This window comes from Mytilus galloprovincialis, chromosome 10, assembly GCF_965363235.1.
Source record: "Mytilus galloprovincialis chromosome 10, xbMytGall1.hap1.1, whole genome shotgun sequence".
NCBI classification, from domain to species: Eukaryota; Metazoa; Mollusca; class Bivalvia; order Mytilida; family Mytilidae; genus Mytilus; species Mytilus galloprovincialis.
The window spans coordinates 57357695-57374437 of NC_134847.1; the positions used below are offsets into that span (position 1 = coordinate 57357695).

Consider the following 16743-nt stretch of genomic DNA (forward strand, 5'->3'; position numbering starts at 1 on the left):
ACTGTTCTAGGAGAAAATCTTATGTATCTACATGATAAACAGTGCATGAATACAACCTGTTCAACACCAGATTATACAGGATAAAATTATCAAGAAAGATTTGGAAGGACAATCCCTAAACTTTTTGCTTGATGAATAATACATGAGTGCACATGCTGAAAGGCTTCTCCTTCTTTAAAAACCATTGATATGATGTCCTAATTATAAAGCTTTACTACAACTGTCACATAACCTAAATATAATCGAAGAAATTGAGGTCAATGTCAGATAAATCAAACAAGAAATACATGTTCACCTAACAATCATTCGGTACTCTAAATACAATTGATCATGGCTTATAGTTTGTAAGAAACAGACTTAACCAAGACAACTAAACATTTATCAATGAACCATGAAAATGAGGTCAAGGGCAGACGAACCATGCCAGGCAGACATGACACCTTACAATTAATATATGCATTAAATATAGTTGACCTTTTGCTTATCGTATCTAAGAAACAACTTGACCAATGAATCACAAAAAATGAAGTCATGGTCAGATGATACCTGCCAGACAGATATATTAAACTAACAATCTTTCCATACAACAAATATACTAGTAGTTGACCTATTACTAATAAGAAAACAGACCAAAACACAAAAACTTGACACTGATCAATGAACTGTGAAAATGAGGTCAAGGTCAAACAAAACTTCCGAGATTGACATGTACATCATAAAATATTTACATATACAAAAATGTTGACCTACTGTATATAGCATTAGAAAAAAAAAGACAAAAACTCAAAAACTTCCCTTCGACCATTGGACCATGAAAATGAGTCTAGGTCAGGTAACACCTGCTTGTGAACATGCACATCTTGTAATCATTCCATACATAAAAAATATAGTAGACCTATTGCATACAGTATAAGAAGAACAGACCGACTTTACTTCAACCACTGATCCATGAAAATGAGGTCGAGGTCAGAAGGCACCTACCAGTTGGACATGTACATCTTGCAATCATCCCATGCATACACTAAATCCTATTGCTTATTGTATCTGTGATATGGATTTGACCACCAAAACTTAACCTTGTTCACTGTTCCATCGGGGGCAAGCGAAAACTGTCTGACTGGCATGAGTACTGTTATGGCCAGAAATCGCCTTTAAATTGTAGCCAACAAAAGACACAAATCAATAAGAAAATTTAACAATATTTATTATACAAAAGTTTACAAGAAGTATTACACAAATATTACTGTCAACTTAACTGTCAAAATATGAGTCCAATCTTTTATCTTTATCTGTATCCGGATATCTTTCGGAATCCAATCTGAATATTACGGTCACAATCCAGTATGATGTTGTTTGTAGAATTAAAGTGTCAATCCAAATGCGGCGAATACTAATGTCTATCGAATCGATGTCTAAGTCTAAGTCCAAGAGTAAGTCCTAGAGTGAGTTTAACTTTAGTGTCTGTATATATATATATATATATATATATTTGTCATGGAAGATTCTAGAACAGTCTATAATGGAACATCATAGAAAGTTACAACAGAAGTTTCTAGTAAAATGTAGAAGTTTATATAATGCATCTTTTATTAGGATCATTCTGGAAAGTTCCAATCATTCTGTAATTGTTCCAGAGATTTCTAAACTGCACAATTCTAAAATTACTCTGTAAACAACTATCAGGCCACACAATACAAATCAGGCCAACATAAATAAATACAATAATTACAATATCATAACAGTACTACCTTACAAGGTACATACATTCCAAATGTAATCATCCTATTGCTCATAAGAGAGAAATTAACATTCCAAAACATGTAAACTTTTCTAATCGGTAATATTTGTCAACGTATGCCAAACAAATCCTGTAAGAAATAAGCTGTAACAGACAGAGAGATATTTAACACGGAAACTAATCCACAGTAAAATCTCTATTATAAGTCAACATTGCCGAATTCGTTGGTTCCTATTTAAATTTTTGCCCATATTTCAAATTTGAACAAAACGTTCCCCTCTTCCACTTAAAAAAATCTATTGCAGTATCAATAATTATAACCCAAAATCTCCCTTCACAAGATAGCTGTAAATATTACTGCAAATAAATGTAATGTTGAAGTATAATTGTTATTGTCCGAAGCATTCTTCAAACAGGATTTCGGAGTGTAGCGTCCATTTCGCTCATCTTGGTGTATTTCTCGCTGCGTTGAGCAAGGATCCATTGTCAGCTTTGGGCTATTTTCTGCTCTTTGGTCGGCTTGTTGTTTCTTTGGAACATTACCCGTTTCCATTCTCCGACTGAGTTCTATAGAGTATTCACTGTAACTAATATACAAAAAGGAGATGTGGTGTGATTGCTAATAAGACGGCTATTCAAAATGACATTATGTGTCCAAATGAAGCGTTTAAAGCAACTAATGATTGCCATACAAATGCCTGGCATACAGTAAAATTACATACAGGCTCCTGACCTTTTGGACATGCACACTACATAGATGATGTGACTACTGTAGATAAAACATGTCTACAAGCACCCAATATCAGTTGGAAATTGCCTGACTCATATCTGAACGAACCACAGAGAAATGAACTAATATGAAGACAAAACGATGGTATTTTATTCTTAGATGCATGAGATGTTTTCGATCTGATGAGTTAAGCCCTTTTCGACTGATTTTGTATAGTTTGTTGTAATCATGTTATGCTGTTACACTGTTGTCCCAAGTTTGAGGGGTCATGCAAATGTGTTTACTCACACATTTTAAACTGTCCCAAATCATCAGCCTGTTATCCATTGTGTTGACGGATCCAGAGAGTGTTCGATGGTTTTGATGGCAGCCTCAATCATGTTTAACTTCGGCATATTCTGTATGTGCCTCTTCCAAGGGTTATCATTTGTTACTGTATATCACTTTTGTTTCTTTTTTGAATATTTTGTAAATATGCAGTTTTTCTCGCTTGAGTTGTTTTAGATTTGTTATTTCGAGGACTTTTATAGCTTGCTATATATAGTAATAGTATACGGTATATCAAGCTCATTTCAAAGAAGCCTGTGAAGTTCATCAACGATGTCAAACTAGACAAAGTGATGTCTTAGCACTTCATTCTGAATGTATAATAACAAAGTCAATTCATGTAGGCTTTTCTTTGATATATAATAGTGCCATTATAATGAATGGCTGGGAGAAGTACATGAAGGGACTTGAAACTTCTGGTAGTAATCCGTAAATTCAATTTTTCAAAATTAAATATTTGTTAATGCCTCATAGCTACTTATTTGTTTGTATCTTTCAATTTACAAGACATAATATTATTCAATATATATATATCAATTGCTCATTACTTTTTACTTTGTCTTTCTAACTATATTATAAGTTATTTGAACATTTAAACAAAAAAAAAAGGAGTAAAAAATGAAAAAAATGAAAAAAAAAAAAGCAATAAGGCCTTTCTTACGTAGTGGAATTACCTTAATTAAACCCCATTTGAATAAAAACAAAATTGAGAATGGAAATGGGGAATGTGCCAAAGAGACAACAACCCGACCATTGAAAAAAACAACAGCAGAAGGTCACCAACTGGTCTTCAATGTAGCGAGAAATTCCCGCACCCAGAGGCGTCCTTCAGCTGGCCCCTGAACAAATATATACTAGTTCAGTGATAATGAAATCTTATTCCTGAACGCCAATGATTTTATTGGAAAAACTATATAATCAAAACGAATATTAAGAGAAAGACTTCGCCACCAAATAAAACGTCCTCTTTCAAAACCACGAAAACAATCAATGATTAGCCTTGTCACGAAAAAAAATGTAAATCTTTGTACCTTAAAAACTTTTGTTTGAAAATATATATATTTGCTAAGAAATTAAATAATCCTCTATTTTGGACACGGGAATCACCTTTATTTGTCTCTGAAAAAAATATCTATACATTCCGTTATATCAGACTTAACCCTCTTGCTGCCGGAGGGACACATATGTCCAAACCGACAGTGCCGGAGGGACACATATGTCCATGGATAAATTTATGCAAGCTTCTCATCAATGCTGTATCTCTTTCAATTAAAATACCGAAGATAAAACAGAGTTATGTTTTCTCCAGTGGGTCCCAAATGTATTGGTCATTATGTCGTGACGTCATATATCGAATGACGTCGTTGTTTGGCATGTTACGTCACAGACGTTGTTCTGTCGTATTTTCCGGCATATGAAATGCAACCTTGAAAAACGGTCGGCAGCAAGAGGGTTAAATACGATACAGTTACAGGGAAGGTAATGACGTTGCTAACGTAAAATGTTATTTTCGCGACGTCAAACTATGACATATCGGGAAAAGATGCATTTTTCGACTGATTTGTATCATTCAAACTGATTTAATTTGAAAACGAGTGCATGGACCCCTATTTTTTAAAATAACAATTTGTTTCATTATGCAAGGAGATTATGTGACCCAAATTTTATAAAACTGTAAATAGCGCAATTTTTTTAATTTTAATAAACATGCAGCAAAAAATGAGTTTTTTCCTTTATTCATGAACATTTGATAAATATAGAGTTATTTCAGAATAAAAATTGCATAATTTTTAATGATACTTATAAAATACAGAAATTACCGATTATTTAACAAAAAACAATTTGTGTTTATCTTATAAAGCAAAAAAGTTACGTCGTTCTTTCGAAAAAGAAAATACGGACACAAATCTGAATTTTGAGCAAATATACAAAATTTCGACCTCATTTTACTCAAAAAGTAGCACATGAAGGTATATTTTTTATGACATATTTGATTTAATCAGGTAAAAAATAGCCTATATGCAAATTTTCATCAACTTGTAAATACAGGTTCAAAACTGTATCGTATGCCCTTAAGTAAAAAATTAACAGAGCCAATGTCCAGGCGCGTAGCTCCCTATACGCTAACACGCAGTTGCGTACACATCGATTCGGCATGCAAAAAAAAATGACAAAATAAAAATTTATAAATTGAATGTTAAAGGAAACACCTATGTTGTCACTTTTTTAATTGATGAAATATCATTAAATAACGGCATTTGGTTTCAAATAAAAGTTTTATTGGAGATTATGACAAAATCGGACAGTAACTTGTATCTTTTACAAGATTGAAATTTGTAATACTCAGCCTAAGACATGTAGTTTTGGAGCACATTTTACAATGTACGATTCATCAGTTTGGAATGAGATGTACCAATAATTAGAATTATCAGAACCCTTCGATATTGTTGAAAATATGCAGAGGCGTTGTGGTCGACAGGCTACCGGAGCCAATCACCCTCATGACCCTGCAAACACGCCAAAACAGTATTGGAAAGTCTCATTATATTTTGCGTTCATATACCATATGATAAGGGAACTGGAGAGACTGAGTGGAGTCGCGTCTAGTATAATCAGAAAAATCGCTTCTTTGCGCTGTATCTGCTTCGTCGTGTTGTGGGAAATATAATAAACGAACAAATCTCAACATTGTCTTAGATATACGAAACTGACCTGGCATGTAATTTTGACGAATTCAATTGGGAGGTCGCGAGTCGATGACGAACACGTACGCTGGTTAATAACATATCACGTGCTGCCATGGAGATCTATCAGTGTAAGTACGTATATGTTGAAAACAAATGTACGATCAACAATGAACAACGGCAGTTACTAGCATTACTGCATATTCATCGGGATTTCAGTGAAAGTAATAGAGAAGTTTGTCTCTGCCTAGACCCACAGAGCATATTTTGGACAATTTTGAGTAAATTCAGATTTTGGACAATTTTGAGTAAATTCACAAAATATGTGTTGTTTATGTATTACTCTATTCAGAAGATTTATTAATAGTTTTACATTCATAAATTTTTTATAAGTCATATCGACATATAGCTCCTCTTTTAACCGTTCTATGACCGAAAACCGAAAAAAACAACAATTCTGCATAAAAGGGTCCCAAAAAGTTTTCGCCTCGCTCCGCTCGCCGGTAGTTGCTTACACATCGTTTCATTCTAGCTACGCCCCTGATGGCTGTGACCAGAATGCAACATCTAGAAAGGAAAAAAATATAAATGAAAATTACGCTATGTCAACCCTACACGCATTGATTTCTCTTCAATGTTTAATTTTGAAGTAAGTAAGTAAGTAAGTAAGTAAGTAAGTTAGTAAGTAAGACTTTATTTGGATTCGGCATATTGACAAACAATAATTTGACAATTTTAATAATCAGTCGTATCAGAGACGTATAATACTAGTATTATATGTCTCTGGTCGTATTATTGATTTTAGTCTTAGAGGATTAAGAAAGATAGTAGACTATAGAAGTCCAACGTTTGAACAGACACTCCCTCCTTTCCTCCCCAAAAAAGATGTACTCATGTAGCCATTTAAACTTTAAGGTAAATTTTGCAGTGAATGGTTGATAATAAAAGTTTTTATTTAATGATTTATTTTTTTTGGTTAACATTGATTCAAAAAGTTAAGAGATTTCAAATAATGAACAAATAGTAAAGAAACTCGGAAAATACGAATAGTTTACACTGATAAAACTATTCGTTGCCGTCCTATCAACCTCAATCTTTATTTTGGAATTTCAGATTTACCGGATGTAGTTTATTTGGCGGGAAGACTTTTATCGATAGTCTCCCCTGTTTCTAGGGTAGCGATGGAAACGTTGCTATCGAAATATCCAATCACATTCGCCGAAATTGGTCACGAGTCCCTCCTCTCAGACTGTGTCGTGTTTGTGTGACAACGTTTCCCGTGTAGAAATAGGGCTGCAGTTTTATTGCATGGTGGATCTCACTTATCTGGAATAACAGGTGAGTTTAAATTGATAGCATGGCAAGAGACAATAAGATTAACCAAACTGTCTTTATTTGCATGTTGATAATCTTAAATAAATAAATTGTATTGCATGGAATGGATTTTCTGTTGACTGTTCCATAAAAATGGTGGCTAAGAGTGTATTCCTTTTAAACTTGAAATGACTACGTGTTTTGATCTTCTATTAAACAACTTCAATTGATTTTAATCTTGTTTACGTATCTAATCAAGGGGAAATCTAGGTAATTAACTCCTCATAATTTTTATGGCAGATCAGCATGCAAGTACATTGTTGACATGCAATAAGAATCATTATTTTGTCAATCCTCTTTTTTATATGAGGTAGATATTTTATCTATATGAAAAGGTTTTTTACTTTGAATGAATGGGTCCTTAAATTTACTGTACGTATTTAGGGTAAGGATGGGGGCTAGTGTTAGGGTATTGGTTGAATATATGGGTTAAGGGCCTAGTTTTGCCTATAAACTTAGTGAATAATTACTGCATAATATACTGCTCTATGACATCTGTTTCTTTTTTGAAATATAAAAATATAGCTGGGACATCTGTCATTTACTGGAAACAGTCTTCTTTTAAACTTTCATTCTATTGCATGTAATTAAGTTGAATACTTTCATTTTAAGTAAACCAAAGAAATGCTTGTTGATGATGGTTATATATTAACCCTGTGAAGTATAGTCAATCAGTCATTGAGGGAAAACCGTTTACTCTGAAATTAAGCTTCTTACTGATGAGCTCTCCCAAGAGTTGTTCAGTCTGTGCCAAACTGTTTTAGGCGTTGTCTGACCGGAATTCTAAATTTTCTTCTATATATTCAACTAAAAAAATCTTAAAAGTTCTGTCTGACCCATTGATTTGTTGTCTGACATTTTGTCGGTCAGACAGAGTTTGGGATGCACTTGTTGTTGAGATGAATTAAGGGGAGGTCTAATCATTCGTTTGAAGTGAAGACAATCTCTTGTGAAAATTCTGAAAATGACTATAATTCAAATGTTTTCGTGTATTTCTAATAGCAGGAATAATTCCTCAGAGTTAGTAAATACTTTTTCCAGAACATTAGTAAATATGCAATATTGAGTGATAAGGAGTATATAAAAACACCTTATAGTTTTTAGTACAGATATTGTCTTCATTTAGGTATGGAACATAATGATATTAAGCCTTTACGGTATAGATTAGCCCCCTTTTTCAAATTAAACTAAACATTTTTTGGAACAATGTCTTATTGGCAGTCATACAACATATTTTCATTTTATAATGTTTAGCACTGTAAGATAACAAATAATGCTGCTTAAATTAAGCCATGGAGGAAAATAAATGCAAAATTACAGATAAAATAAGATATCTGTTTAGTTACATGTACAATACCAATATTTTCAAAAGACATTTTTTTAATTGGTATTTTTGTTGCATACAAACAAAACATGATGTCAATAGATTTACATACAGACAATATATTTGTATTATTAACTTCTACTATATTTTTGGTGTTCATGGCTTGCTGTTTCAATTGTGTAAACTCAGTTTTTCTTTTTAAAAATTGAAACGTCAAAAGTTCCTCTGATCAATACATGTATCTGAACTTGAACATTTGAAAATGTATTAATCATGGCTTTTATAAAAACTCATAAACCTCCAGGATGGAAATACCTTAACCTGCATTTATGAAATGTTTTCCCAATTTTATTTATCATTCAGAGTAATATTTAAGTAATTTTCTTGTATCATACAAGATAACATTGAATTAATAGTATAACTTTTAAGTTTAATGATTGAATTAGTTGTGCATTTTGAATATACATGTACATGTATAACCATTGGCTCAATAGTAATACATCATTTAGATTTTACAACCCTATCCCCGTTCCTGTATTGTTAGAAAATTTGTAGTCCTTTGAGTTTAGAATTTTTTGTGTATTGTAATACAAGGAAATTGTGCTTACAAACAGACATGAGCAACTTAAACAATAACTTTAAAAAAAAATATATTGATGACTACTTCATATTGCCATTTAATTAAAAAAAAAACCAACCCAAAAACTAAAGATTTCTTCAAAGGTTACTTGAGTATAGAAATATCTGATGGCAATATACTGGTATTTCTGCAGATGTCACTTTGTGTAGTTATACAGTAGAGTTAAAAGGGTTGTATTTCTTTTTTTGTAGAGGGGGTACTTTTTATGTTTCACATTCAACTAAGTCTGGTCAAAACAGTAATGATTATTTACAATATAATGTTAGGGAATGGTTGAACTGTTGACAAATTCAGAAGAATTGCTTAGTCCTCATGGTCCTGGTATCTATGATGAGTTTATTTTCAGCACCTGTAAGGAGCTTGTTGACATGCAAAATATTCATACTTTCCAACATGTTGTACCCTCAACTATATTTTCTACTTTAAAGGTGATTTATTGTCATTTATAAATTCTGGCATAGAATCTAAACAAAATACATGTGACTAGAACCTGGGATAAATATATTTATGTGATAGACCAAACTAGAATTGAGCAAAATAATATAAAATAATTTAGATATGTAAAAAATTGATCATTTTAGGGACACTTTATATGTACCATGGTAATTGCAGAATTAAGTGGCAATTGTATTTAACTTATTTGTTGGTGACGACAGAAAGAATTGTCTTTAGGTCATCAAATTAGGGTTAATTATTTTAAAAAAACATTGTTAGGTATTATCGTTACCAAATAATCAACTAATATTTCAATATCAGATTTATTAGGATTGATTGTGTTACTTGGATTATACTTAATACTTTCTTTTATCCACACATAAAAAGGTAATTAAATGCCTGGGTTTTGTCACTAATTGTGCTGGTTCGATTGATTGGCACAAGCCATATAAATCGACCAATAATTAAATGTTTTACAAGTTCATTCAGGTAGTGACACTGGTTGCTGGGTAGCCATTGCCAAACACAATACAATTAGAGTTGAATTATACATATAGCATGATAGATATCATTAGCTGACAGTTTATTTTCTTTTTTATTTGATTTATACCATAAAAATTCTAAGGTAAGAAACTGAATTTTATTTATGTTTATTTGTCATGTTTCAGCATAAAATACATTTGAATTGTGAGTTTTATGGATGACTTAAAAGACTAATAGAATGTAAAATTTTCACATATATATTTGATATGGTTATGAATAACATCCTTTAAGTAGAACACATATATACAAAATAAGGTTTAAGTTTTTGGTAAGTAAAGACACTTTAAGTCAACTATATCTGTACTAGTGTAGTTAATAATTTATTATCAGTGGGGCAGGTATAGAATTTAAATAGAATATAAGGTATTCCATAATTTTAATTGAAATCAAATTAAACACAATTTTGTTAATGCCATTTTCCTGCATTTTAACATTAATATTTTTTCAGTAATGTATGCCATGTATTCCAAAAAAAATAATGATAATTTACTTAATATTTAGTTTAGAATGAACATGTTTAATTATACATGGAAAATTTATCGTCATGCATGGGTGGATTAAATTAATTTTTTTTCCACTATTTAACTTTCAAATGATTATATAGATATAAATTATCAATTTTACTACCCTCGATTGAACAAGATAACCAATTTGCTTAAAATAAATGCTCTTCAGTGGTCAATAAAAGATAGTTACTCCAAATTTGTATTAACTGCTAGATAGATTTATAAGTGGTTTGTAAACAATTTTTGTGTACACAATAAATAAATTTGTTTACCGAATAAATCTTAAGAAGATTTTGTGTAAACAATAAGGTGGACATAAACAGATATTTCAATGTTGACCTTATCTTCTCCTCTTGTAGTTGGTAAAGGATTTTTTTACCTGTCAAAAGACCAGCTCATGTTTGTGTAGGTGTTAAGATATAAATAACAAAAGGATTTCTGACCGATTTTGAAATGAAAGTCTCTGAAGTTTCCAAGGATCTGCCTCAAATTTCAAAACCTTAGTAATGGATGGACATTAAGAAAATTTCCAGTCATTAAAGTCTTTCTGCATCTTCAAAGATAATTACATTTCATATTATATGAAAATTAGAAAATGATCCTATTAGTTAAACAAGTTACATATATGCCAATTTTTGTTTTCTTTTTCAGTACTTTTAGTGAGATTTAACGTGTAAAATTCAAAATGGTTTACAATTATACAAAACCCCGTGCGCCAATCGCTGCTATGTACAGCAGTCCTGGACCATGTTATGGACTACCTGGATTAGTGGGACAGAAAACTCACGATCCAAGAAGTGCACACAATAAAGGACCAGCATACCCATTTGGTGTTCGACATGGTAAATTCAAGGATGACTGCAGTCCAGGACCTTGCTATTACCCTAATCCAAAAGTATATAGAGATGGAAACGATGGCACACCTCAATATTCATTATACAGTCGGCAAAGAGATGCCACAATGTTCAAAGTTCCAGGCCCTGGTGCCTACAGTCCAGAAGGTGTTGGCCAAACAGCTCACTTCAGACACCCACAATACAGCTTCGGAACAAGACACAGACACAGGAGAACAGATAACAATCCTGGTATGTTCTAAAACCAATTAATCATAATTGTTCTACTTTTAAGGAAAATGTTGGGTTTAAAGTTCTGTGTCTGTAGACCACAGAATGTACATGTACATAATTATATGATTTAATTGAATGGTAATGTCTTGATTTTATACATTTCTGATAAAATAAACATTTGTCCACGAAATTCATCTGAAGATGTGTAGTTTTGTGATTGTATAGTCATTTCTAATATTATGCAGATTTATACCACCAGACTGGTGATTCACACATAAAACATGACAATTATTACGTATTGGAATGCAACCATTTTAACAGTAGTATTCTTAAATCATTATAATCCTTCAATGGCAAATATAGCTATGCACAGTCTTTATCATAATTTATTTAGAAATAACTTCTTGATAAAAGTAAAATAAAATGAATTTTTATCCAAATTTGGACAATTTTACACATATATCAAATTATTAATCTTTTTTCACAGAAGGACAGGTAAGACTTGCACAAGACTGAAAAAAATATGCAATGCTTATAAAATGGTGAAATTCTCCATTCAGAGTTCAATGTTGTAAAACGATTTGCCTATGGCCATCTTATCATACCTTTATCCTAATAAGAATGGCCTATGAAGAATTTTTTAAAACCTGAACCAATATAGTCTATTCATTTCTTGAGATGACTATATTTTTGTGGGGATATAAACCAGTGGTTTTAACAGTTATGATGTTGAAAAAAAATATTTTAATTGTCATTATTGTGTTTTTAAAATTAAAAAAATTTGTTCCTGGGTGGAAAAATAGGAGATGATGGTGGTCAAATCAAAACCAAGATATAATATGGTACTTTGGGAAAAGATTTAGATTTAAGAAAATTGATTAATTTTTTCGAAGATGACATTTTAATAATATATGGTACGAATTATTATTTATTTAATCAAATTCATGACCTCCTGTTGTTTACAACTTTCCTGGGTGAGTTTTAATTTCCTTGCATGGAAGTCATGAATAAATAAAATGTTCCGGTTGCGTGTGATCTGAATATGTAGCAATTTAAACAGTATAAAATAAATAAAGATATTATCGCCTGTATTCATTTCAATTAAATACCTATTGAAAAACACCACCATTCACCTACAAATCAAGATTCATGTTCTGTCACGAACATACGTTTCCTGAAACATTTTGTTAAAGTTTACATGTATAAAGAAAAGGATATACATTTAATCTGCTCTTTGGTTGGGTTGTCTCTTCAATATATGCCCCCATTTCCATTCTTAATTTTATACAATTGTCAACTTTAATTACAAGCTTGAATTTTTTTGACTTTTCTCAGAGAATTGATAGTCAGTGCTTTCATTGCTTGTGTGTATGGTCAAACCTTATAGATCAGAAACTAAGTTTTGTATGTTCTTGTAAATAATTAAAGGGAATTGAATTATTGTGATATGAGACAATTTTTACATTAATTCCTGGAATAGTTCATATGAACTGTTAAGTATGTTTTTATTGTTAATCACAGCAAGCTGAAAGGATATTGAGGAAAACTTAAATGGTAAAAATGATAACTCTTTTGGTTATAATTATATCATTTATCTGTAATCAATGATCATTTTATCAAGAGATTTTTTTGTCTTTTCTTTTAACTGGATTGTAATCATGGAAAATCTTGTATACTCTTGAGAAGAAAATCATATTCTTGATGTAATGACATCTAGTGAGGGTTATTTTTTTTTAAATTCAGAAAGTATTTAAAATAAACAACTTATTTTTACGTCAAAATAAAAGAAAGTAGAAGCATTTTATGACACTGTTAGTGTTAAAACTCAGAAGAGTGTCCTTAAAATTTAAAATGATGTTAGAAGTAAAAAAAAAATTGAATGCCTTCGTCCTCCCAGAAAAGCTTCTCACATCTTTATCAGTCTTATTTCATATGTCATTTCCATGTCACCAACTTTCTAGATGAAAACCATTTGATTTTATTTAACCTAACACAATGTCTTCAAAGTTGCACATTTTTTTGCCAAATGTGATAAATGTCTTAATATCTGGGCTTAAACGTCTACTGTACAGGCTCTCAGGTCATTGTTTACTTGTAGTAATGAATAAAACATTGCTAGAGTCTACTGTACTTCATAAATTGTCCAGTTCTGAAAAAATTGTGAGGGTCATATCAGGTAGTTTACTTGTTTAGTGTTAGTTCACTCATTGTCCATAAGTAAATTAAGCCTCTATTGATTTTATGTCTATTGCATTATAGCTAGTTTTATATTATAGTAATAGAATAGTGCATAGAATTTTATTATAGTATAGTGATGGCTTATAGTACTTCTGTTGAATTATAACTATAATCTCTATAGAAGACTGTATTGTTTAACTTTTATTTTCAGCTCCAAATAATTACACATTAACTCCAATGTTGGGTAAAACTGTCACTAGTGGCCAGAAACAAGCTCCAATTTTCTCAATGAAAGCAAGATCAACAATTGGCAGCTTCCATGAAGATTTAGCTAAGGTAAACAAAATTTCATTATATTAAATTCATGTTACATAGATGTAGCAGTAAAAGTCTTTGAATTGATATGTTTATTTAAATTTAAGACAGGCATTTGAACTGAATCAAAATACAGATTAGACTCAGATTTCTTTAGCAGTTCTGAGATTGTCAAAGGAAAGTAAAAAGTCTGCCTCTGACAGTTATTCATAGAAATCTTGGAACTATTGAATAAAAAATCAAATTGATGGTCTTGAAATTTTTCTTAAATACAGTACACATTTTGAAGTTTCTTAATCTTTTTTTTTTTCAAATTTGTTGTCTTTTAGAAAGGCACTTAGGAAACATGAGCTTTCTGTTTCATTTTCGTTTTAATGATTTTTACAGGCACCAGGAGCAGGAACATATAACGTAACAGAGCCCAGTATTTATAAAGATAAATCACCATTATATAGTATGACCAGTAGAAATGTTATGCCAGGGGATACCACAAAGAAACCTGGACCAGGAGCTCATTCACCAGAAAATGTAAGTATTGTAATCTTTCTTTTATTCATACTGACCTTAACATATTACCCCCCTTGAAAATGAATGAACTGGATGTCATCAAAAAGAGCATTCCATTCCATTTTCTAAGGTGCTAGACAGCATTGTCTGTTGGATAAGGGAACATTTGTTTAATAATGATAATTAATTGAAATAATTTTTAAATGCCTATTATTGAACTTCTGTTTAAAAATTAACAAATTAATAAATAATAATAAAATTTCTAAATGTCAATACAAAAAAAAATATTATTTCATAACATGTAACAATGCAGATTATCAAAGTGTGCCCAGTGAATTATGAAATTCTCTAGTTGCAATAATGATGTTTTATTTTAATGACATAACTTGATATAAAACATTCAACTATTTAAACTTGAGTATATTTATAAATCTATGAGCAAAATTTTATACTCATTTTCTCTAATAATTGAAAGAAGACAAAAGTATGGGATTTTGGTTAGAGGGATGTGTTGCTTAAAATTCACTTAGAACTGAGTAAACAGCGTAAACATTTTTTGGTTTTTTTGGTCAATTACATATTGTTTTTCACTAATTTTGGGGATGTTTTTCTCCCAATTTCTGGAATGAAATATAGGAAAGTGATTTTAGCGATTATGGCTGAACAAAAAACAGTAACTAGAGAAATAAAGAAGAACAACACTGTCTTAAATTGGTTAATCATTGTTATTCACTATTTATAATAAAGGTAAACATCAGAAAGAAAAGATGGAGTGATTCTGAAATGTTATGCATTCTCGATGTATATTCATAAAGATTAACCATCTTTTCTATATTTTAGGTATGGATGCATAAAGTAAAACAACCAGCTCCATCCTTTGGAATTAGACATAGTCAGTACTTAGCTCCTCTTATAATTGCTGAAGCAGATTAAAAAACAAAAAACTGTTTTCTTTTACAGGTCTACATAACTAAACAGAAAGCCCCTGCACCATCTTTCGGAATAAGACACAGTCAGTATTTAGCTCCTTTAATTGTTGGAGCTGAAGATTAAACAAATTTTCATTTGCCCTATTTTGGAATTTTAAAAAAAATCGGTAAGTTCATGAAATTTCAGAGAAATGGACTCTCAAGACTGCCAGGAGGCTTGTGCAGATATTATGACTTGTATAAATCCGTCCAGAAATTATTGTGTATCAAAATTCTAAGAAACTGTGATATCATTTTTATGGAAGTAAGAATGTTTGTATTTAATTCAGTATTACCAAAAAGTATTCTTTAAGTAAAAAAGTATTGTGTACAACACAAAAGCACATAAGGTTTTATTTTACTACCACATTTCTTTCTATTTTTGTTGCTGATTTCTACTCTCTTTTTAAGATGTATGTTTTTTAAAGTTTTTGCATAAATTGTAATTTTACTCTTTGTATATTTAAATTTTATTGTACAAAAATATATATAGAAGTTTTGTGCTAAGTTAAAAACTTTTAGAGTGCATGTTGAAAGTAAATGTTGCGCGAAAGGAAAATGTTGCCAAACATAGATAATAGCATTATATTTCATTTGTTAGTAAACAATTGAAAACATTAAACATTCCATTTTAAGTAAGACATGCAGTTGTAGAAATTGACTGTTCCCTTTAATAGTGGTTGTTAACCTTGTTTTGTTATTAAATTATTGAAATGTTGAACTAATGCATGAATACCTAGATTATAAAAAAGAACAAAAATTGTTTGGAAACTTTTAAAAACAAGACAAACATTTTTTTTAATTATTGATTGGCATCATTTTATTGTGCAACTTTGTTATGTATTTATAATTGCTCATTGTGAACGATTTTTGTAGTCAAATATTGTTTGTCCAGCATTTTGTAATTCTGTTTTCTCATATATTTATTCATACACTTTTTAATTTTAAGACTTTTTGTAATAGTTTGTTATAAATTCCATTAATATCATTAAAGTTTGTTCTTTCATCAGAATTGTTATACTGCCTTTTTTCTATGAAAATATATCCCAGAATAAATTTACAGTTGGACTCAATTGGTATCTTAGCTTTATATGAACCTGATATCTTCAGATCTATATTAACGCTGCTTTTGATCAATTTTTTCGTTTTTCGTATTCTTGTGAAAAAGCAGTTTCTTAAGAAGTTAAAAAAATTGAAATGAACATCTGACAGTGTATACTTGAGGAAATGAATTATGAATAGGTGATTACTGGTAACATGACAATCTATTTTAACAGAGGTTTGTTGCTCAATTTATCGATCAGTATAAAAAAAATGGCTACAACTGCATAATGTATATGTATAACTAACAGAATAAATGCCTTGTCATAAAATATATGCCTTATGTTTTAGTTGACTGATCTGAAA

General features: G+C 30.9%; 1 protein-coding gene across 3 annotated transcripts; it reads left to right on the top strand.

Moving 5' to 3' along the window:
- Positions 1-6679: 6679 nt before the first annotated feature.
- LOC143047931 (ciliary microtubule associated protein 1B-like) lies at positions 6680-16348 on the top strand. Of its 3 annotated transcripts, none has more exons than XM_076221286.1 (5): positions 6680-6817; positions 10953-11386; positions 13758-13882; positions 14249-14389; positions 15329-16348. In XM_076221286.1, the coding sequence occupies exons 2-5, from the start codon at positions 10987-10989 to the stop codon at positions 15419-15421; spliced, it is 759 nt and encodes a 252-aa protein (XP_076077401.1). In that variant the 5' UTR covers positions 6680-6817; positions 10953-10986; the 3' UTR covers positions 15422-16348. The 3 variants fall into 3 exon arrangements, with proteins under 3 accessions (XP_076077401.1, XP_076077400.1, XP_076077402.1); XM_076221285.1 differs by having other exon boundaries at positions 15209-16077; XM_076221287.1 differs by lacking the exon at positions 6680-6817 and adding an exon at positions 9746-9877 and having other exon boundaries at positions 15209-16077.
- The last annotated feature ends 395 nt before the right edge of the window (positions 16349-16743 follow it).

What these genes read in the sequence shown, in the direction of transcription:
- LOC143047931 (XM_076221286.1), top strand. Translation starts at nt 10,987, where the DNA reads ATGGTTTACAATTATACAAAACCCCGTGCGCCAATCGCTGCTATGTAC. An exon ending in TCCATGAAGATTTAGCTAAG is followed by an intron (nt 13,883 to 14,248) that starts GTAAACAAAATT and finishes TGATTTTTACAG; the next exon opens with GCACCAGGAGCAGGAACATA. An exon ending in GAGCTCATTCACCAGAAAAT is followed by an intron (nt 14,390 to 15,328) that starts GTAAGTATTGTA and finishes TTTCTTTTACAG; the next exon opens with GTCTACATAACTAAACAGAA.